The sequence below is a fragment of the Macaca mulatta genome, chromosome 11, assembly GCF_049350105.2.
Source record: "Macaca mulatta isolate MMU2019108-1 chromosome 11, T2T-MMU8v2.0, whole genome shotgun sequence".
Taxonomy (NCBI): Eukaryota; Metazoa; Chordata; class Mammalia; order Primates; family Cercopithecidae; genus Macaca; species Macaca mulatta.
In genome coordinates this window covers 120,162,599-120,185,930 of record NC_133416.1, presented here as the reverse complement: position 1 = coordinate 120,185,930, position 23,332 = coordinate 120,162,599, and the positions used below count along the sequence as shown (strand labels likewise).

At 42.6% G+C, this 23,332-nt stretch overlaps 1 protein-coding gene across 7 annotated transcripts; it reads right to left on the bottom strand.

Annotated features, from left to right (window-relative positions):
* On the bottom strand, window positions 1-23,332 carry OAS1 (2'-5'-oligoadenylate synthetase 1). 7 transcript variants are annotated; one of them, XR_013400602.1, is made up of 7 exons: window positions 23,086-23,332; window positions 21,443-21,737; window positions 19,068-19,252; window positions 13,709-13,938; window positions 12,752-12,905; window positions 10,867-11,093; window positions 1-1,355 (listed from the first exon to the last, which is right to left on the bottom strand). XR_013400602.1 is itself a non-coding variant. In XM_077952860.1 (6 exons), the coding sequence occupies exons 1-5, from the start codon at window positions 23,263-23,265 to the stop codon at window positions 12,785-12,787; spliced, it is 1,011 nt and encodes a 336-aa protein (XP_077808986.1). In that variant the 5' UTR covers window positions 23,266-23,332; the 3' UTR covers window positions 10,554-11,870; window positions 12,752-12,784.

The following is a 23,332-nucleotide window of genomic DNA, read 5'->3' as shown; positions in this document are numbered from 1 at the left end:
TGATTTTCAAAAAGTATTTTATTTAATCAGCTGGCAGTACCTGGGGGTTGAGAGCAGGGGTAGAGTGAGGTTCAAGGGGGGATCCATTGACAAAGGAGGGAACGACAGTAAGACAGTGTGTTCTTCCAGGAGCTGATGCCACTTGCAGTCACAGTGCTTGAGAAATTGCATAATAGGCTGGAAATGGCAGATTTCTATGTTGATTCTTCATCACAACTAGGAATTATGTGCATTACCTCCATTTAACAGATTATGAAACTGAGGCTCAGAGGAGCTAAGTGACTTGCCTGGGACTGTACAGCAAAGCAGGGCAGGGAATGTGTGCCTATGGAGCTTAATTAAATGGACAAGGAAGCACTAAGACAGCAGGGTAGAAATTAAGAGCATAGGCTTTGAAGGCTGGCAGTTTAGGGTTTGCATACCAGCTCTGCCACTCACCAGTTGTGTGACTTTGGGCACAATGACTTCAACCTGTCTGAACCTCAATTCTCTCATCTGTAGCAACGGGGAAATAATGCATTCATAGGTTTAGCAAAGTGGCTGGCATCAGATAAGCACTGAGTAAATAGCAGTTGTTTTGTTTTTATTACTTTTATGTTATTGTGTTTTTTGTTTGTTTTTGTTTGTTTGTTTGAGATGGAGTCTCGCTCTGTTGCCCAGGTTGGAGTGCAGTGGCACAAACTCAGCTCACTGCAACCACCACTCCCCAGGTTCAAGCGATTCTCCTGCCTCAGCCTCCTGATTAGCTGGGATTACAGGGGCTGGCCATGATGCCCCGCTAAATTTCATATTCTTAGTAGATATGTGGTTTCACCATGTTGGCCAGGCTGGTCTCGAACTCCTGGCCTCAAGTGATCTGCCGACCTTGGCCTCCCAAAGTGCTGGGATTATAGGCATGAGCCACCGTGCCTGGCCATGTCATTGTTTTTATGATGATTATTAAGATTAAACCACAGCATCCTTTTCAGTCATACATAGCTAACTCAAGACTGAGATCCCACTATTTGTGTAAATCTACCTAGTATTTTTTTCTTAAATTTTATTTTTTAATGAGGGAGAGAGAAAGAAAGAAGGAGAGAGGGAGGAAGAGAGGGAGGGAGTTCGCATGTATGCATATGGGGGCATTGAAAGCAGAGCTGGAAATAGATGCTAATTTTAAGTAGAGAGAGAGGTTGGGTTGCAATTAATTTTATGAGACGTCTGTTTATTATTGAAGATTTTCCTTGCTGTGATTCCTGCCTCCCTAAGCAACCTGGAAAATATAGGATAATGAGGCTCCTCTTGTCTGCTGCAAATTCACCACATGTTCACTAATTATTGGTGTAGTGCCTTCTGCCAACCGGTGTCAGGTTTACCTGAAAATGAAAAAAGGAGTGTGTGCTCACTCTCATATTAAGCAGCCTGTCTGCCCAGAGAGCATCAGTGAGAAAAGCCTATAGAAGCATCACCGCTCTGGCAGTCAGGAGACCCTAGGTCTTTTTCGTGTTGTTTTGCTGTGCAGTCCCAGGCAAGTCACTTAGCTTCTCTGAGCCTCAGTTTTATTATCTGTCAAATGAAGAGAATGCAGGGCAACAGTTTTAGATGTTTTGGAGTCAGATGGTCTTGAGTTTGAGTCTGGAACCTATCTGTACCACATGAGCAAATGAGTGCCCTCTTCTGAGTCTGTTTCCTCATCATTGAAAAGGATTTTATTTATCAAACAATTACCAGATGTCAGGTATCATTCCAAACACTTTATAAATATTAACTCTTTTTTTTTTTTTTTTTTTTTTTGAGACGGAGTCTCGCTCTGTCGCCCAGGCTGGGGTGCAGTGGCCGGATCTCAGCTCACTGAAAGGTCTGCCTCCTGAGTTTACGCCATTCTCCTGCCTCAGCCTCCTGAGTAGCTGGGACTACAGGCACCCGCCACCTCGCCCGGCTAGTTTTTTGTATTTTTTAGTAGAGACGGGGTTTCACCGTGTTAGCCAGGATGGTCTCGATCTCCTGACCTCGTGATCCGCCCGTCTCGGCCTCCCAAAGTGCTGGGATTACAGGCTTGAGCCACCGCGCCTGGCCAATATTAACTCATTTAATCCTTGTACAAATCCTATGAGGTAGATGCTATTGTCAGGTTCCTTTTAGAGATAGGGAAACGGCATAGAGAGGTTAGGAAATTAGCCCTATGTCACAGAGTTGGTAATTGGTAGAGCCAGGATTTGAACCCAGGCAGCTGGACTCCAGATTCCTTGCTTTTAGCTCCTTCCTCCTTCCATCATGTTCCTCCACCTCACAAGGTTGTGATGTGAGAATAAAATGAAATAATGAATGTAAGTTCCCTAGCGTGTGTCTGGAAAGTTGTAAATGTCAGTAAGTGGAGACTGCAATGGTTATGGTTATGCCTATTAGTGGAATGAGCTACCCAGGATGCCCCAAAACAAAAGCAAATACAATTCCAGACTGCATGAACAGAAGGCCCAGAAAAAGCATCTCTGTATAGTGTGTGGGTATGTGTGGAAATGGTGACCCAGAGACTTTGGCCAAGATGGTGTAAATATGGAACCCATCAGTGAAAAATCTGGGGTTGGAAGCCAACCATCCTATTTTCCCAAAAACCAGTATATCCAGAAATGTCGATCAGCAGCCAGCTAACCAAGGAGAGTGTGTGTGTTAGAGAAGAGAGAAAGAGAAAGAGCTCCCCGAATGAATGTGTGTTTCACTGAGTGAATGTGTGATGTCAGGGTGTGGGATACTCCCAGGGGAACATAACATTTGAAGGAACACAGTTTGGTGGAGTTGATGCCTGCATCAGCAGCCTGTTGCTATTAAAATGAACCCTCATTTTGTTCAGATTTATTCTGGCACTAGGCTCAATATGTCACTTTATACAGTGATCCTGAGTTCAGTGGATTTGCTTATGGTCAGCACAAACCCAAACCAGGAGGGACAGGCATCCACAGTTCTGAGGCTGTCCCTTTAGGCATGATACAGTCTTTGGTCTTCAAGTCATAGGATTCAGTTCAGTAAATGCAAAGGTGTCTGTAATTTTGGACAAGCTACAACTATGCTGGATTCTGTTTCCAGCATCCTTGCTCCCAAACATAGATGGTTGCTGTGAACTATGATGTGACCTCTGACAACTTCTCCCTACATTAACACAGTGGAAAAAAAATCAGAAAATCTGATAATTCTTGCTTGATATAAGTGAAAAAGACACTTATACTGCATCTGAGCCATGCTGCAGCTTGGGGGACTATTTGTTACAGCAGCTAATGTTAGCCTAACTAATACATCAAACTTTGTCCCATGTGATATACCAAGATCGTAGTAGTCCTGCCATAATCATGCATGTTCTATAGAGTAAGGTTGATTTTAGTACAAAGCTGTCATGTGGGAGACTGTGGAGACCTCACCATTTGTGGGAGAGAGCAAAGATGGTGAATAGAAGTCTCCTATGGCCAAACACAAGATCTTTACTTTCACAGGATTCTGGGAGTCACACGGCTAAGAGTAGGGAGAAAGGCATTTCTTAAATTCACCGAAGATCCTATGCTCTGAATGATGTGTGACCAGAGAATTAGAATTGTTGCTAATTTCAGGTATATAGTGATGTTGTGGGAAGTCAGGGACCCTGAACGGAGGGACCTGCTAAAGTCGTGACAGAAGAATATAAATTGTGAAGATTTCATGGTCATGTATCATTTCCTCAATCAATACTCTTATAATTTCCTATGTCTATCTTTACTTTAATCTCTTAATCCCGTCATCTTCATAAGCTGAGGATGTATGTCACCTCAGGACCCTGTGATGATTGCGTTAACTGCACAAATTGTTCTTGAAGCATGTGTATTTGAGCAATATGAAATCTGGGCACCTTGAAAAAAGAACGGGATAACAGTGATGTTCAGGGAACAAGGGAAATAACCATTAAGTCTGACTGCCTGGGAACCAGGCAGGACAGAGCCTTATTTCTCTCATTACTGAAAATGGGTAAGAGAAGTATCACTGAATTCTTTCCCCGATAAGGAATATCAATAATTAACAGCCCTGGGAAAAGAATGCATTCCCAGTGTGGGGTCTCTAAAATGGGTGCTCTGGGAGTATCTGCCTTATGCTGTTGCAGATAAGGGATGAAATACGTCCTGGCCTCCTGCAGCGCCCCCAGGCTTGCTAGGATTAGGAAATTCCAGCCTAGCGAATTCTAGTCAGACCAGTTCCCTGCTCTTGAACCCTGTTAAGATGTTTATCAATGACAATGCATGCACAGCGGGACATGAAACTTCATTAGTAATTCTAGTTTCACCCTGACCTTGTGATCTCACCCTGACCTTCTGCCCTATGATCTTTTTGTCGCCCCTGAAGCATGTGATCTCTGTGACCCACACCTATTCGTACACTCTCTCCCCTTTGAAAACTGCTAATAAAAACTTGCTGGTTTTACGGCTTAGGGGGCATCACGGAACCTGCTGACATGTGATGTCTCCCCTGGACACCCAGCTTTAAAATTTCTCCCTTTTGTACTCTTGCCCTTTATTTCTCAGACCAGCCAACACTTAGGGAAAATAGAAAAGAATCTACTTTGAAGTACTGGGGGCTGGTTTCCCCTGACACAGTATGATGTTCAAGAATCATGTCGTACTCCTCAAACACATGCATTTTTTTATTAACATAAAATTTTAGGCCAAGTGCCATTGTTCATGCTTCTGTAATTGCAGAATGCTGGGAGGTGGAGGCAGAAGGATTGCTTGAGCCCAGGAGTGCAAGACCAGCCTGGGTACCATAGTAAGAACTGGCCATTGCCCCCCACAGGCTCCTGCCATCAGATTTATTAGCCCTCTAATAAATTATTAGATCATTTATTAGATAATTATAAGATAAATAGAACTCTATTGATTAGACCACTCATAAACAGTGCCTGTTACCTCATCAGAAAATTGTCCCTGAGGAGTCTCTTGCTCATCTTTGCATCCCCAGCACTGAGCCAGAACATGGCCCATGGCAGACCTTTGATAAATATTTTTTGAATAATCATCATAATAAGCTCTAACTTCCTTCAGGATAAGCTATATGTGAGGTACTGGCATAAATCCATCATCCATTAGCTCATTCAGTCCTCTCTGTAACACTAAGAGCCACAATTGCACCCAGATTTATTTATGTATTTATTTATTCACTTATTTCTGAGACAGGGTCTTGTTCTGTTGCCCAGGCTGGAGTGCAGTGGCTTGATCATGGCTCGCTGCAGCCTTGACCTCATGGGCTTAAGCAATTCTTCCTCCTCAGCCTCCTGAGTAGCTAGGACTACAGGCAGGAGCCACCACACCTGGCTAAATTTTTTTATTTTTATAGAGACAGGACCTCACTCTGTTACCCAGGCTGGTCTTGAACTCCTGGGCTCAAGCAATCCTCCTGCCTTGGCCTCCCAAAGCATGACCTCCCATTTGACAGAGGAGAGTCTGTTTCACCAAGGAGTTAGGTAAGTGACTTGACGTCTCGTAAGATTCAGAAGCAGGATTTGAGCCCAGGCAGTCTGACTCCAGAGCCCTGGGTTTGATCTGCCTGAAGGGAAGTTTGGAGAGGGGCAATACTGGCCTGTGGCTGGCTGGGAGAGGGGACCCTGGCACCTCACAGACAGATGTGAGGGCTGTGCAAGGAGGGGATTTGTGTGAGGAAAAGGGGCAGGGTCTGGGAGAGTTCATGCAGGGCCTCAAAGACAGTGGTACATCAAAATTCACCCCCTTATTGAGCTAGGAGACCTAACATGAAGCTGAGTGTGCAGAGTTCACCCATCAACCCTGGACCTCTAACTTGACATTGAACGTTTCCTCATTTTAAACACTTCTGCTGTGTCCTAATTTCTTCCGTGAGCTTCACTCTCATTTCTGTTGGCTAAACGTTAACTCTTCTTAGTTTTGTTTTCTCATCAGGGAGGAGCTGAGGAAATTTATCTCTGGGGGCTCAGAAATTTCCAGCTCGGGTGCTTCAATTTTATATGATAGTTTCCCTTGTCCTTACACACTTGCTCCTCTGTTTCCAAATCTTGTGAATTTGTCCTTGAACCAGCAGCTCCAAACAACAGCACCCCAGAGCTTTCTGTAGCCTGTGCCTGCCAACTTTGCATAAACTATCAGAGCTTAGCTGAGAGAAATACTTGTCAAAAGCTTTTTTTTTCTTCTTCTTTTTTTTTTTTTTTTTTGTAAAAAAAAGTGTCTTTATTATTTCCCATGGCCACAGAAAATTTAGAAAAGTATAAAGATCACCTATAATGCTATAGCCAAATATCACCACTGAAAACGTTTAAATCTCCCATGAACTAACCATTACAAAATGAAATTAAAGAAAGCATGCCAAGTACAATAGTACTGAAACAAATACCTAGGAATACACATGATGAAAACCATGAGAGACCTCTCCAGGGAAAATGATAAAACATTGTCAGTGTCACTAAAGAACGCTAAAATTAATGAAAAGAAACTCCAAGTTCATGGGTCAGAATCATCAAATTCTATATGGATCTATATATCTATATATATAATATAGATGTTATTCTTCCCAAGCTAATCTGTGTAATTCTAATCAAATGCCTCCCCATATTTTGGAAGGAGCTTAACAAATTGAGTATAAAATTAATGTAGAAATAAAAAGGGCCAAGAGGAACCAAAGACTTGATAAAAAGAGAACAGAGTTCTCCCAAAGATACTAAGAATTATAAGGCTATAGTAATTAAGACAAGGTTGTATTAACTCAAGGACACAAAAAATAGAGCAATGGAAAAGAGCAGAGTCCAGAAACAGACTCCCACATAGAGGGACTCTGGGAATATTTAAAAGGTGGCTTTGCAAAGAAGTGGAGAGAGCATGGTCCCTTCAACAAATGCTGCTGGGATAACTGAGCATCCACATTGGAAGAACTGGAAATGAACCCCTTCCTCACATGCCGTATGAACATAAATGCCTTTTGTTGTCTGTGCATTTCGTGTCACATCCATGAAATCACTGGGAAGACCAATGTCATGAAGTTTTCCCCATGTTTTCTTCTAGTAGTTTCAGTTTCAGATCTTATGTTTAAGTCTTTAATCCATTTTGAGTTGATTTTGTGTGTGGTGTAAGGTAAGGGTCCAGTTTTATTCTTTTGCATGTGGACATTCAGCTTTCCAGACACCATTTGTTGAAGACACTGTCCTTTCCCCATTGTGTATTCTTGGCAGTCTTGTCAAAGATCAGGTGGCCATGTATACAAAGCACAGGCAGCAAAAGCAAAAATAGGCAACTGGGACTACATCAGACTAAAAAGCTTCTGCATAGCAAAGAAGACAATCGACGGGCTGCAAAGACAATCTATGGAATGAAGATAATATTTACAAACCATACATATAATAAGGGTTAATCTCCACAATACGTAAGGAACTCCTACAACTCACTATCAAAAAAATTAATAATCTGATTTAAAAATGGGCTAAGGATTGGAGTAGATCTTTCTCCAAAGAAGACATACAAATGGATAACAGGTATATGAAAAGATAGTCAATGTCACTAATTATCAGAGAAATGCAAACCAAAATCACAATGCAGTATCACCTTACCCCTGGTAGGATGGCTATCATTGTTTAAAAAAATGAACAAAAGATAACAAGTGTGAGGATGTAGAGAGATGGGAACTCTTGCACACTGTTGGTGAGCCACTGTGAAAAACAGTATGGAGGTTCCTCAAAAAAATTGAAAATAGAACTACTGCCGGGCACGGTGACTCACAGCTGTAATCCTAGCACTTTGGGAGGCCAAGGTGGGCAGATCATGAGGTCGGGAGATTGGGACCATCCTGGCCAACAGAGTGAAACCCCGTCTCTACTAAAAAATACAAAAAATTAGCCGGGCACGGTGGCGGGTGCCTGTAGTCCCAGCTACTTGGGAGCCTGAGGCAGGAGAACGGTGTGAACCCAGAAGGCGGAGCTTGCAGTGAGCCGAGATCGCATCACTGCACTCCAGCCTGGGCAACAGAGCGAGACTCTGTCTTGAAAAAAAGAAAAAAAAAAATTGAACTACCATATGTTGCAGCAATACCACTTCTGAGTATTTATCAAAAAGAATTGAAATCAGGATATCAAAAAGATAACTTGCATTCCCATGTTTACTGCAGCACTATTCACAATAATCCAGTGGAAACAACCTAAGCAGGAGGCAGAGTCCCCTTGGGAAAGGACCCTGTGACACCATAGCATATATAGTAATGGTTTCCCCCAAAGGACCTATAGCCATTTATTCAGAGGATGATAACACTGGAAAAGGGGAATCACTCAACATTTCTAAGACTGTTGAGCAGAGGATCAACATTGATAATGATGCATGAAAACCCAAAGCGTCATCAGATTCTGTCCTCATCAGAGTAGGGGTATATAGGAGCCAAGAGTGAAAAATGGAGCCCTGGCCAAGTCAGGCTTGTAATATGCCCACTGTGTCTATGGACCGACCTGGTGATCATTTCCCTGTCCCCTGAATGTATATTCAAAAAGGACATGCTTGGTAAAAGACACTACCCCACATTGGCCTGAGTGTTAAGTGAAGGCTATCACAGTGAGGAAGGTCATGGGGATACCTTTGAAAATGTCACCTCCCTGGCCAGGATAGTAAATCAAAACCGCTATTACATCTCAGAGCCAGGGAAGTACAGAAATTAGCACCCTCTTATTAAATCCTAAAGGGCTCTGCAACTGGTATAGGCTTCAGTGCAAGTCGCCCCTCTACTTGGGCCACACCAGCCTGGCAGGCCACACGGTGTCCAAAGTGTTGGTCGTGGGAAAAGATGTCATTCAGAGATTATGGCAAGATCTAATTAGAGAATTATAACACAGACCCCTCCAGGACTCTGGAGCAAGCCCATGTCATTTTCAGCAAAAATGTCTATGCCCTTTGAAAAACAATCCTGGGGCACTCCTGGGTGCTGTTGTAGATGGAAGGCTGATCATGTGGCCATGTGGCTCTTTGATCAAACAACTGATTACTGATTCCATTAACCTGCTGTTGGTTGTGGCACTGCTATAAAATGAAACACTCTCAAAAGGCAACATAAGTGCATTTTCCATACGGTAAAATACAATGAAACCATTACATTGGGATATCCACGCTCGCCTATTGGCATGGAGTGTGCGATGATAGATTTTATGTGACAACTTGACTGGGCTAAGGCTGCCCAGATAGCTGGTAAAACATCATTTCTGGGTGTTTCTGTGAGGGTGTTTCTGAAAGAGATTCATATTTGAATCAGTAGACTGGCATCATCTAATCCAGTCTACAAATAGGACAAAAAGACCGAGGAAGGGTGAATGTGTGCTTAGGTTGAGCTGGGACATTCATCTTTCACTGCCCTTCGACATTGGTGCTTCTGGTTCTCATGGTGCCAGAGCAGGAAAAAATACGAATTCAATGAATGAGGACACATTGAGACCATACTGCAGTGATTAAGAACATGAGCTTTAGAGAGAGAAGGATTAGGGGTTCAAGTTCAGACTCTGCCCCTGACCAGCTGGGCGATCCTGGGCAAGCACTGCAACCTCTTAGAACCTCAAGTTATTCCACTTACTATTATGAGAATAACAACAAAACCCATCTCACAGGGGCAAAACCCATCTCACAGGGGTGCTGGGGGACTAAATGGAAGAATATAATCTGGACAGACCAAAGACTGCTTGCCAGCCACCCAAGTGACCAGCAACTCAGGTGATCAGAGCATTCAAGTTCTTTTGTGAGTATTTATGAGAGTTTTATATTTTAGAGTATTATGAATGATATGCTGATTCTTGGTCCCAAGAACAGTGTAACAATGTGGCAATGTAAGTCAGTATAGTCGAATCTTTAATCCAGTGATTTACCTTGGAGGGCAGAGCTGTCCAATAGAAATACATAATATAATGCAAGCCACATGTGTGATTTCACATTTTCTAGTAAACACAATTAAAAAGGGAAAAGAAAGAGATGAAGTTCATTTGATTTAACTCAAATATATTTAAAAATTGTCATTTCAGCACACAATTAAACAAATTATCAGTTGGCAAGAACTTGGCCTTCTTTTGATTTGTACTAAGTCTTTGTAACCAAGTATATATCTTGCACTCACAGCACACATAGATTTAGACTAGCTATGTTTTAAGCATTTGATACATGTGGCTAGTGGCTGCTGTGTCACATAGAGAGGTTCTAGAATTTTTCTCAGTGATATGGAGAAAGGATAAATCAAGGATGCTTATTTCAGAATTACTACTAATAGGAAAACCATCTAATATTAAGATGTTTTGCACACATGTCAACTCCATAAGGACAGGGATTTTTTTTTTTTTTTTTACTTAAAAAATTCTGGAAGCCTTGGCTCTGCAGGGTCATGAGGACAGGGATTTCTGTCTGCTTTTGTGCATTACTATGTTCCCAGTGCCCAGAGCTGTGCTTGGCACATAGTAAGTGCTCAATAAATATTTCTTGTTGAATCAATGTATACACACACACACACACACACACACACACACCCCTAGATAGGCATCTGTACTTCTTTGCGGCTCTGTGCCTTGAAGTTAATAAACACCCAATAAATGGTATTTGCTTTATTTTTATTGTTATTGATAATACATTAGACATAACCCTCTCATCAGGTGCACAGAAGAAAGTCAAGGCTGGAATTTCATTCTCTTATCTAAATCTCTCTGTTCTCTCTCTATCTAAATCTCTCTGTTCTCTCTCAGGGAATATTTTCAGAGAATAGGTGGAATGAAGCGAGGCTGTAGGGTATGTTATCTATGATAGGAGAGAAGGCATAGAAGGCTAGGAGTCAGGAGACCTGGGTTCTGTCCTGGATTATACACCAGCTCACTGAGGACCTTTGTCCTCTCTGGATCAAGCGTCCCACCTGGAAATGAAGGGGCTGGTCCAGATAACACTGGAGCCCTTTTCCCTAAGATGCACTGGCATTCAGAGGATGGTGCATGTCCAGTTCTCTTCTGCCTGTCGAGTGGATGCTGCCTGGAGTATGCTGGGGCTTTGAGAGAAATGAGGGCATTCATATGTTTGGATATAACCATGTTGCTGATACATCCTGGAATCGTAGGACTCATCGTCTTCACTGTCGCCTTCAGCCTGAAAGGGTGAGACACATGATCTCATCAGGGAGTCTTCCTACCTTGCAGCTGGATTCAGTGAGCATTTAAGGTGGACACTGTGACATGCCATCTGGATCCCCCTTTGAGGAAAGACTAACAAACCCCAGCTGCTGGGATGGTGGGCAGCAGACAGACTTCAGCCCTCAGCCCGTTTAGGGGTTGCCTCAGCTGCAGAGAGCGTTTTGCTCAAGGCTATGCCCTTTCCCAGGTGCCCAGGCACAGTGAGTGGTCCATAGGGGTATAGAGGCCTGGCCACTTCTGTCGCCATGGGGCAGCTCTAAAGGCCATTCCAGCTCCAGGGCTGTCCTTGAAGTTGGCTGAAGCTGGCATTTGCTTTGCATCCCTGTTCACTTCTCCCTATGCTCTTTCTTTCTTTCTTCCTATCCTTTCTTCCCCTCCTTTCCCTGAGTGCTGGTTCCAGTGGCTCTCCCTCAGAATATCCTGCACACTAAATTCCATCCACACTAAATTCCATTCCTAGCCATCTGCAACATCATCAATCCCCTGGAATCAGACAGATTCCTGCTTGGGGGTGGAAAGATCCAAGACTGGGTCCTTTGCCCCTATTTAGCCCAAGGCACTCAGCTGCTCAGAGTCTCCCACTGGTCAGATGAAAGTTGAGGATGAGACAAGGCTGGCTGTTTAGCACCGTGACATGAGCACTGGCTTTAGAGTCCACTGAGTTTGAATCCCATTTCCACCACTCGTGATGTCCTTGAGCAAGTGACCTCACCTCTCTGAGCCTTTGTCTCATCTGTAAGATGGGAACGATAGAAAACATACCTCATGGAACTTTTCAAATGACTAAAAACAGAATGTCCATTCAACTCAGCAATCCCACTACTGAGTATCTACCCAAGGGAAAAGAAATCATTATATCAAAAGACACCTGCACTCATATGTTTATCGCAGTGCTATTCACAATAGCAAAGTCATGGAATCAACTTAAGTGCCCATCAGTGTGGACTGGATAAAGAAAATGTGGTATATCTACACCATGGAATATTATGCAGCCATAAGAAAGAATGAAATCATGGGTGCAGCTGGAGGCCATTATCCTCAGTGAATTAACCCAGAAACAGAAAACCAAATACTTAACATCTGCTAAAGATGGGAACAATAGACACTAGGGACTCCAAAAGGGAGGAGGGAGGGAGAAGGGCAAGCGTTGAAAAAACTTTTGGGTACTCTGTTCACTAATTGAGTGACAGGATCACACCATTACACAATATAGCTGTGTAACAAATGGCACATGTGCCATCTGAACCTAAAATAATAAAAATTTAAAAAAAAGAAAACATGCCTCATGGGATTGTTGTGAATATTTAAAGAGATAGTGTATATTAAAGGGCTTAGGACAGAACCTGAGCCCGAAGCAGACAGTCAGTAAATAGTGCTACAGCTTATTATTATTACTTTTAGGGGAATGAACTCTGGACAAGGGATGTGAAAATTCCAGAAACCCTCGATTGTGACCAAAATGACTGTTAAATATGGAGCATGGCCTGGAACTATGAATACAAATGGAATTTGGCAAGAGGTAAGTTCTTTGGAAAGAATGGTCTCCAGCTATATGTCTCAAGCTGCGTGGAGAGGGGCAGGGATGAATGGCAGGGAGGAAGCAGAAGGTCTCACCAGCAGAATCTAGGAGCTCACTGGGGACCCATCCTAATTCTTAAGGCATGGGTAATTCAGCCAGGCCTCAGCCTCTTGTGCCAGCTGCCTCCAACCCTTTGTGTCTCCACCACCCAGGTTTCCTGTAGGGTCCGCCGGGTCCAGAATCACAGGCCTGCAGAGCAACATTTAGAGAGGGACAGGTGAGAAGCTGGGGCTCAGTCCAGGGAGTCCAGATGCTCCTTGGAGAGCAAAATAGCAGCCTGGGATGGACTGGGACTCAGAGCACGAGGAAGGGCTCCCTGGGGTATGTCCCCAGTGCCCTATTCCCCAGGGGGCTGTGAGCATGAGGAGAAGGAGCCTTGCACTTGCACCTGACAGATGTGGGTTTGAATCCCACCTCTGCCCTTTATGAGTGATGTGCCCTTGAGTAGGTCACTTGAACTCTCTAAGCCTCAGGATTCTTATCTGTAAAATGGAGATAGTTCCACATACGTATCTCAAAGGCTATGGTGTGAGGATAGAAGAAGCCCAGTTATGTGAAATGCTCAGCACAGTGACTACAACATAACATACATGTCAGTAATATTGATAATAATTTTTACTATTATATTAGCATGTGTTAGTCTTACAGCAAGCTTTCAATGCCTGGGAGCAATTACTATCATTGTTGTTGCTGCTGTTCTTATTTCAGTTCAAATTCCAGCTATTTTACTCATTTTCTGTTAAGGGTTGGACAAGCTCCTTAGCTCTCAGAACCTCAGTTTACTCACCTATAAAATGATAGTGCCTGCCTCACAGGGTTTGAGGTAGGTGTTTAAATCAGGTGGCAGTAGTAAAATGCCCAGTATGAATGACAGGCAAGAGGAGATTCTCACTAAGTGGGGAGCCCTCCCACCTTCTCCATTTCCAAGGCATTGTACCTGTGTCCAGGTGTTCATTTACATAGGGGAGCTAAGCCATGTGAGGATAGCATACCTGGGTTTCTTGAGCTGCCTGCTCAGGTACTCTCCAATAATGGGGTTTTGAAAGTCATAATACTTTGTCCAGTAGACGCAGAGTTGCTGGTAGTTTATGACTAATTCCAATACCGTCCGAAATCCCCGGGCTGTGTTGAAATCTGTTTCCATGCTCCCTTGCTCCCAAGCATAGACTGTCAGGAGCTCCAGGGCATACTGAGGTGGTAGCTTCCCAAGCTGCTTCTTACACTAAGAAGAGGAAAAACAATCAGAAAAAAAATTGGTTTGCTCAACTTTTGTGTAAACTCCATTTCTCATGGGTCAAATCCAGCCTGCCACCGGTTTTTATAAAGTTTCCTTGGAACAAATCCAGGCTCATTCATTTATGTATAGTTTATGACTGCATTCATGCTACAAAGGCAGGGTTAAGTAGCTGCAACAGAGGCTGTGCAGTCCACAAAGTCTAAAATATTTACTATCTAGCCCTTTGTTTTTTTTTTTTTAAAAGTGTGCTGGCCCTTTGTCAAGAGTGCTGGATTCTTATTGATGTGAGTTTGAATCCTGGCTTCACCATTGTCCGATTCTAAGTTGATGACTTAGACTCACAGACCTCATTATTTTCATCTGCTAAGTGAGTGGTCATAATAGCACCTATCTTATAAGGATACTATGAAAATTAACTGAGAAGAAGGACTTGTAATGTTGCTAAGAAATGCACAGAAGCAAATGAAGTTCTTTCTGGAGGAGTATACATAATCCAAAACCTGAAATTATTTCACACATAATTTTCGAATACAATGACCAGCACATATGCAACCAGGCACAAAAGGAAACAAAACACTAAGAGTTATGACCAACAGAAAAAAAGAGAAATAGTAATAAACTTACAAAACTTTAAATATTGAAAGACTGAAACAGACTTTAAAATAACTAGGAACCCTACAAGGAAAACTACAAAACATTGCTGAAAGAATTTATAGATGACACAAACAGATGGAAACACATCCCATGCTCATGAATGGGTAGAATCAATATCGTGAAAATGACCATACTGCCAAAAACAATCTATAAATTCAGTGCAATTCCCATCAAAATACCATCATCATTCTTCACAGAACTAGAAAAAACAATCCTAAAATTCATATGGAACCAAAAAAGAGCCCACATAGCCAAAACAAGGCTAAGTAAAAAGAACAAATCTGGAGGCATTACATTACTAGACTTCAAACTATACTATAAGGCCATAGTCACCAAAACAACATGGTACTGGTATAAAAATAGTCACATAGACCAATGGAACAGAACAGAGAACCCAGAAATAAAGCTAAACACTTACAGCTACTGATCTTCGACAAACCAAACAAAAACATAAAGTGGGGAAAGGACGCCCTATTCAACAAATGATCCTGGGATAATTGGCAAGTTGCATGTAAAAGAATGAAACTGAATCCTCACCTCTGCCCTTATATAAAAATCAACTCAAAATGAATCAAATACTTAAATCTAAGACCTGAAACCATAAAGATTCTAGAAGATAACATCCAAAAAACCCTTCTACACATTGGCTTAGGCAAAGACTTCATGACAAAGAACCCAAAAGCAAATGCAACAAAAACAAAGATAAATAGATGGGACTTAATTAAACTAAAAAGCTTCTGCAAAACAAAAGAAATAATTAGCAGAGTTAACAGACAGCCCACAGAATGGGAGAAAATCTTCACAATCTATACATCCAACTGATATCCAGAATCTACAAAGAACTCAGACGAATCAGTAAGGAAAAAACAAACAACTCCATCAAAAAGTGGGCTAAGGACATGAACAGAGAATTCTCAAATGAAGATATACAAATACCAACAAGCATATGGAAAAATGCTCAACATCCCTAATTATCAGGGAAATGCAAACCAAAACCACAATGTGATACCACCTCGCTCCTGCAAGAGTTGTCATAATAAAAAATAAAAAAAAAATAGATGTTGGTCTGGATGTGGGGAAAAGGGAACACTTTTACACTATTGGTGGGAATGTAAACTCATACAACCACTATGGAAAACAGTGTGGAGATTCCTTATAGAACTAAAAGTAGATCTACCATTTGATCCAGCAAACCCACTAGTAGGTATCCACTCAGAGGAAAAGAAGTCATTATACAAAAAAGATACTTGCACACACATGTTTATAACACCCCAATTTGCAATTGCAAAAATATGGATCCAACCCAAATACCCATCAATCAATGAGTGGATAAAGAAAATGTTAAACACACACATACTCATGCACACACCATGGAATACTACTCAACCATAAAAAGGAACAAAATAATGGCATTCACAGCAACTTGGATGGAATTGGATACTACTATTTTAAGTAAGTAACTCAGGAATGGAAAACCAAACATTGTATGTTCTCACATATGTGGGAGCTAAGCTATGAGGAAGCAAAGGCATAAGAATGATACATGGGACTTGGGGAACTTTGGGGAAAAGGTGGGGGGTGGCAAGGGTTAAAAGATTACACATTGGGTACAATGTACACTGTTTGGGTGATGGGTGTACCAAAATCTCGGAAATCACCACTAAAGAACTTATTCATGTAACCAAACACCACCTGTTCCCCCAAAAACCTATTGAAATAGAAAAATTAAAAAAACATAGTTGTCTCTCTGTGATCAGCGGTTTGAATGAGGACAGGAAAGGAGAGGTATCAGGTATCAGAGCCATATATGTATACACATGAATCTGTGTGTGCTCATGTCACAGAAAAGAAGTGCAAATAAAACATAAGATAAATAATAAAAATTAAAAATAAAATAAGTAGGAATATCATATTCACAGGATAAAATAAGAACTTTCAATAGTTAGCAGGGAATTAAAAGCCATAAGAAGTAACATGGTAGATACAAAAATATGAAATAGAAATTTTAGGATAAAAATGGCAACTGTAATTAATAGTGCAACAGCAAATTAGATATAGCTAAAGAGAAAATTAGTTAATTAGAAGGTAGATTAGAAGAAACTATTCAGAATAAAGCATGGAAAAATCGACAAAAAGATGAAAAATACAGAAGAGAGTATAGAGATATGAAAGATAGAGTAGGATCTAACATACATTTAATTGGAATTCCGGAAGGTGAGGACAGAATGAGGGAGAATCAATCTTTTAGAAGGATGGCTCAGAAGTTTCAAAACTGATTAAAGATATCTATCCACAGATTCAGGACTCTTAAAGGAATCCCTATCAGGACAAATAATAGGAACCCATCATTAAGACACAGCAGACTGAAGCTAAACAAAATCAAAGACAAAGAGAAAACTTTTACATGCAGCCAGAGGAATAAGATAGGTTACCTACAAAAGAGCTGCAGTAAAGACTGGCAACTGACTTTTTAATGATGACAGTGGAAGATGGAATGATATATTTAATGCACTGAAATGACCACCCAGCAAAAGCACCCTTCAACAATGAAGGCAAAAGCATGACATTTTCAGACAAAAACTGAGAGAGTTTACTACCAATAGACCATCATCAAAAGAAATCCCAAAGGATGTATGGTCATTTAGGAAAATTACCCCAGATGGAATGTTAGAGGTGTAAGAAAGAATGAATAGTGAAGAAAGTGGTAAATCTGTGAGTAGATTAATTAAACATTTGGCTGTAAAACAATAATAATACTTCGAGGCACTTGAAAATATAAAGAGACTTGAAATATACAAGAAATGTAGCATACAAGTTGGAGGTGGTGATGATGGTGGTTAGTGGAGTTAAAATGCTGTAATCTTGTCTTGTTTTAAAGGAGAAAAGCATCAAGAAAGAAAGAAAAAGACAATCCTTGGCTGTGCAGGACTCTTGTAATCATTGTACAGCAATTAGTATTCCTGCCTTCTTTCCACTAAATGTAAGTAGCACCCATGTCCTCCCATTACCACGGTTACCAAAAACACCCTCATTAATTTTCAATATGTCCCTGGGGGCAGTGCTGCTTTTGTCAAGAACTGCTTTTGTAAGTTCTACAATGCTCAGGCTCCATGATTAAAATTCATGGAACAGCAAACACTTAGAAGTCTAGCAACTAAATGATTGTCTTTTTTTTTTTTTTTTTACCTACAGGTGTTACTTTTAAATTGGAAAATGTATCCCTGATTATTTTCATTCATTCATTCATTCATTCATTCATTCAAGAAATATATATTGAATGCCTATTATTATCAGGCAAACTCTTAAGTCAGTAGACCGAAATTTGAGTTTTTGTTTGTTTGTTTGTTTGTTTGAGGCAAGATCTTGCTCTGTCATACAGACTGGAGTGCAGTAGCACAGTCTTGACTTACTGTAACCACCTCCTCCCAGGCTCAAGCGATCCTCCCACCTCAGCCTCCCCAGTAGCTGGGACTGCAGGTGTTCACCATCACATCTGGCTAAATTTTTAGTTTATTTTGTAGAGATGAGGTTTTGCCATGTTGCTCAGGCTAGTCTTGAACTCCTGGGCTCAAGCAATCCACCTGCCTTGGCCTCCCAAAGTGCTGGGATTACTGGTGTGAGCTACCATGCCCAACCAAATTCAAATTTTACTTCTGCTACTTATTGGCCGAATAAGCCATGTGACCCAAGGAGTTTCTCTTGTTGTAAAATGGGTTTCATAATAATACCTAACCTTATCTAACTTACAGAATCACTGCTAAAGTTGACTAAGATGCAGGGCATTTAAAAGTGAACAGAAAAGTGTATCACATCTGCAAAACATAGATAAGCTAAGCACATAATACATGTTAGTTTTTATTATGTGTACTCTTGTGGTGGCTAAAAGATGCCACATTAATCAGGACCGACTATATGCCATGTTACTATAGCTGTGGCATGCTACTCATTGCAGATGAGAAAGCAGAAATAACAGAAAGGTTAAGTTGCTTAGTTAAGGCCAGCTAGCCAGTAAGTGGGAGGAAAGAGCATCTGAACATATATTTGTTTGAAACTCTTGTTTTAACTTATCCACCTTCTGAAGAGTGTGGTTGACTCTCTCTCTCTTTGCCTCTCTCTCTCTCTGTGTGTGTGTGTGTGTGTGTGTGTAGCATTGATTCATTTATTCAACAATTATTTACACCTATTATGCACCAGGCTGTTTTAAGTTCTGGGGATATAGCAGTGAACAGAACACCAAAATCCCTTCCTTCCTCTCTCCTTCCCTTTCATTCTCCCTTCTATTGCAGCCTCCTCCCTCTACCCTCTCCACCTCTTTTTCCTTTCTCTCCTCTTTCCCTCCCTCTGTTTCCCTCCACCACTCCCCCTCCTCTTTCCTTCACTTCCGTCTTTCTCTGCTCCTCCAACCCCCGCTCTACTCCCAGTCGAGACAGGACCTGCCAGGCCTGGTAGGAGGGCCATACATTTTGGTACCAGTGCTTGACTAGGCGGATGAGGCTCTTGAGCTTGGTGGGGCGCTGCTTCAGGAAGTCTCTCTGTAGTTCTGTGAAGCAGGTGGAGAACTCGCCCTCTTTCTGCAGGGAGACGCACTCCTTGATGAGCTCGACATAGATTTGAGGGTTAGGTTTATAGCCGTCAGTCAACTGACCTGTTCGGGCAAAACCCACAATTTAGGTGTCAGCTCTTCTCAGAAGTTCCTTCAGTCACTCTGAGGGGACAATCCCCCTTGCCATGGGATTTGATTGGAAAGTGCAACAAACCCAGAACTGGGAAGCCTGAGGTCCATTCCCGATCCTCCCTCCTGCCCTCTCCATTGCCATCACCCCATCCAAGCCACCACATCACTCGCTGGAACTATGGCAGCCACCTCTTTACAGGTTCCCCCACAGCCCATTCTCAACCTGGCACCTAGAGAGAACTTTTAAAATCTGATCACGCTGCTTCCTGCATCCCACAACATCTAGACTTTTAAAACCCAGAGTCCTTATGGTGGCCAATGATGTCTAGTGTGATCTGGTCTCTGGAACCTCTCTCACCTCACCTCCTCTCTTGCTTCCTTTGCCCACTTTCTACTTCTCTGACTTTTTCTCTCTTCTTCAAATGTGCCACGGTCACTGCTGCTGCAGGGCCTCTGTACTTGCCGTTCCTCTTCCCAGAACCTCCAGATCTTCCCAAGGCTCACTCCTTCTCATCACTCAGGCTCAGGGACCCTCCCTCCGGATCCTGTCTAAAAAAGCCCCCTAGCCCCCATGGCTGTCTATTGTTTCACCCTACTTCGTGGTTTTTTTTTTTTTTCCAAGATGGAGTTTCGCTGTGTTGCCCAGGCTGGAGTGCAATGGCATGATCTTGGCTCATTGCAGCCTCCATCTCTTGGGTTCAAGCAATTCTCCTGCCTCAGCCTCCCAAGTAGCTACGATTACAGGCGCGCACCACCATGCCCAGCTAATTTTTGTATTTTTAGTAGAGATGAGATTTCACCATGTTGGCCAGGCTGGTCTTGAACTCCTGACCTCAAGTGATCCCCCTACTTTGGCCTCCCAAAGTGCTGAGATTACAGGTGTGAACCACTGTGACCAGCCTTCTCCCTCTTGTCTTTTACAACTGTTGTACTCTAGCCCCCAACACAGGAAATGGCACAAATGAGAGAATCCAAAACTTTCTCACACCCTGGTGTCTTTGGAGTGTCAGCCTTTTATTTTTATGGCTGCCCTAGGACTAAAGGAAACTGTGACAGTACCTTTAATTAAGTACTAATTACTTGATAATTAATCACTAATTATTGTTTAATGACCAACTATTAATTAGTAGCCACTAATCAGTAAGTTCAAACAATTTAATAGTAGCTGTTTGTTTGGCTTGTGACAGATGTCATTGCATTTCCCTTAACAAATTAAAATCTGAACTATTCCGTGTCCCTCTCTGAGTTCACTGTGGTGTTCTGAGGCGCCTTCATATACAGCTGGGAAATTCATAGTTTTGATTGATTGACTGATTGAGACAGGGTCTTGCTCTTGCTCTGTGCCCAGGATGGAGTGCAGTGGCATATTCGTGGCTCACTGACACCTTGAACCCTTGGCTGTCCTCATGTGATCGTTCAGTCTCAGCGTCCTGAATAGCTGCGACCACAGGCATGTACCACCACACTTGGCTAATGTTTTAAAATTTTTAGTAGAGATGAGGTTTCACTTTGTTGCCCAGGCTGGTCTTGAGCTCCTGGGGTCAAGCGACCCTCCCGCCTCAATCTCCCAAAGTGTTGGAATTACAAGCATGAGCCACCACACTTGGCTGGAAGTTCCTATTTTTGAACACCTATTACTCATCAGAGCTGAATGTAGATGATCATTTATCAGTTAAAATAATGATATGATATAGGCAGTGTGGTTTTACCAATTCTCCTGATGTGGCGAGGGAGCCTCTGAGAGGTTACACTTCCTGTCCGAATGTTCCTGCAGATTATAAATATCTATCTCCCAACATGCTGCATACGTTTGATGAGATCTCATGTTGGGACAAAGATGAAAGTAACATGAACTTTAAGCCACATCTTTGCTGCCTGATTTTAGAAAGATAAAATTCACACATTTTGCCATAAACAGAACAGTAAGCCTTGCAGATGTTCTGTAAGAAACGTCTTTGTCCTCACATTATGCCAATTTGCTGTTTAGTGTCTTTCCTGTGATAGATCATGACCATATTCATTCTTGCCCTGGAAGAGATCCTAAGGTCTCCTCCCACCCTGCTTTAGAGGGATGCCCTGTTGGGGCAAAAAGCTCTCAAGCTGTGGGAGATTTCTGCTCAGAAATGGGAAGAGGGAGAAAAAGAAGCTGGGAGCTCTCACCCAGGGCATCAAAGGCAGGCAGCACATCGAACTCCACCCCCTCCCCAAGCTGGGGCGAACTCAGCACGAAGCTGAGCGCGCGGGGATTGTCCCAGCGTGGAGCCTGGACCTCAAACTTCACGGAAAATGCTGTCTCTCTCTCTCTTTGACAGGCTTCCAGCTGTTTCCTAATTTCCTGGATGAACTCTCCCCGGCGATTTAACTGATCCTGAAAAGTCGTGAGAGGACTGAGGAAGACAACCAGGTCAGCGTCAGATCGGCCTCTGAGGGAGGTGCCTTTGCCAGAGGAGCCACCCTGAAAAAGACAACAAGAATAATAACTGACGCTTAGTGAGGCAAACCTCCCTAAATAAAATGACAGGAGCAATCACTAACATTATGGAGCATTAGCCACTGTCCTGAAGGCGTCGCATATCTTAAACTCCTATGATGCTCGCAATGATGCTATGATTTGGGTGCCATTATCATTAGTCCCCATTTTACAGATGGGAAATGGATGCTCAGTGAGATAATATATCAGCCCCATCGCCCAGCTAATAGTTGGCAGATACAGTTCAAACCTGGGGGCCTTCTTCCAGGATCTGTGTTCTTTTCCCATTGTCCTTTACTATGCCCAAGACTAGCTTATGCTGGGTGGTTCACACTTACTATTTCACTTAATCTGCACGGCCCTGTGAGGTGTTGAGGGGAAGAGGAGGAAAAATCAGTTAGGTAAACGGTCAAGGCTGGGCCCTGGAGGAGTGGCCTGCCTGAAACTGGCGCAGGAAGTGGGGCTTATCTGAAACAAAGCCACAGTCATACGTACAAGAGAAGCGACGCTTTGTGCTTGCCTAGAGACATACCCACAGCTGCATAAGGTAAGGGGAGTTGCACAGCCTTACTGACAACAAGTTTCTCAAACAGTTACAGGGAAGAGAGCAGTTTCTTGTAAAAGTTTTTTGCATTCATCTGCGATCCGGCAATCCACTCAGACTTCCCTCTCCACAGCAGAGAGAGCTTTCTTCTTTTGCTTACTGAACTTTTGCTCCAAGCTCACCTTTGTGTCCATGTTCCTTAATTTTCTTGGACGCAGGACAAAGAACCTTGGGTACTAATTCAGACAATGAGAAGCTGCTACATTAAGGTGCATTGGCAAGACTGCAACAGTATGGGGGATTATGGCTGAGGAAACTGGGACACAGAGCAGTTAAGCGACTCGCTCAAGGTCTTGCAGCCAGCAGATCCTATTTGTTTTCAAAACATATGATTCTTCACTGCAGAAATGGTGAGCCCCTAGCCTGGCCACTAATTAGCCAGTGGTTTACCAGAGCTGGGCTTCAGTTTCCCTTTTTCTGAAATGGTCATGGCCTAGGACAGTGGTTCATAAACTTTAATGGGAAGGTCGGGGGGAGGGTCACTTGTTAATAATAGGGATGTAGCATTTCACCCCAGAATCTATTTTATCATACTGTGTGGATAAGTAAGAAACCACCAGCCCAGAAGATCTCAGTGTCTGTACTCACATTTGCACCCTGGGTTCTAGGTTTCTCTCTCTCTCTCTCTCTTTTCTTTCTCTCTCTCTCTTTTCTTTCTCTCTCTCATTCTCAATCTCAACGCTTGTGCGTTCAGCCACCCCTCCCCTGGCCAGGCAGGCCTGGACTCACCTTTACCACCTTGGACACACGTACAGGGTAGGAGCTACCTCGGAAGCACCTTTCCTTCAGGAACCCACAGATGATGTCAATGGCATGGTTGATTTGCATGCGAAAATGAGTGTCTGGCAAGAGATAGTCTTCAATGAACTTGTCCAGAGATTTGGCTGGGGTTTTTCTGAGATCCATCATCGACAGGAGAGACAGTGGCAACAGAACTGGCTCCCAGACCTGTTCACTTTTATCTCTTCTGCTGACT

What these genes read in the sequence shown, in the direction of transcription:
- OAS1 (XM_077952860.1), bottom strand. Translation starts at nt 23,265, where the DNA reads ATGATGGATCTCAGAAAAACCCCAGCCAAATCTCTGGACAAGTTCATT. An exon ending in GCCTGCCTTTGATGCCCTGG is followed by an intron (nt 19,253 to 21,442) that starts GTGAGAGCTCCC and finishes TTGCCCGAACAG; the next exon opens with GTCAGTTGACTGACGGCTAT. An exon ending in TCAAGCACTGGTACCAAAAT is followed by an intron (nt 13,939 to 19,067) that starts GTATGGCCCTCC and finishes TCCTCTTCTTAG; the next exon opens with TGTAAGAAGCAGCTTGGGAA.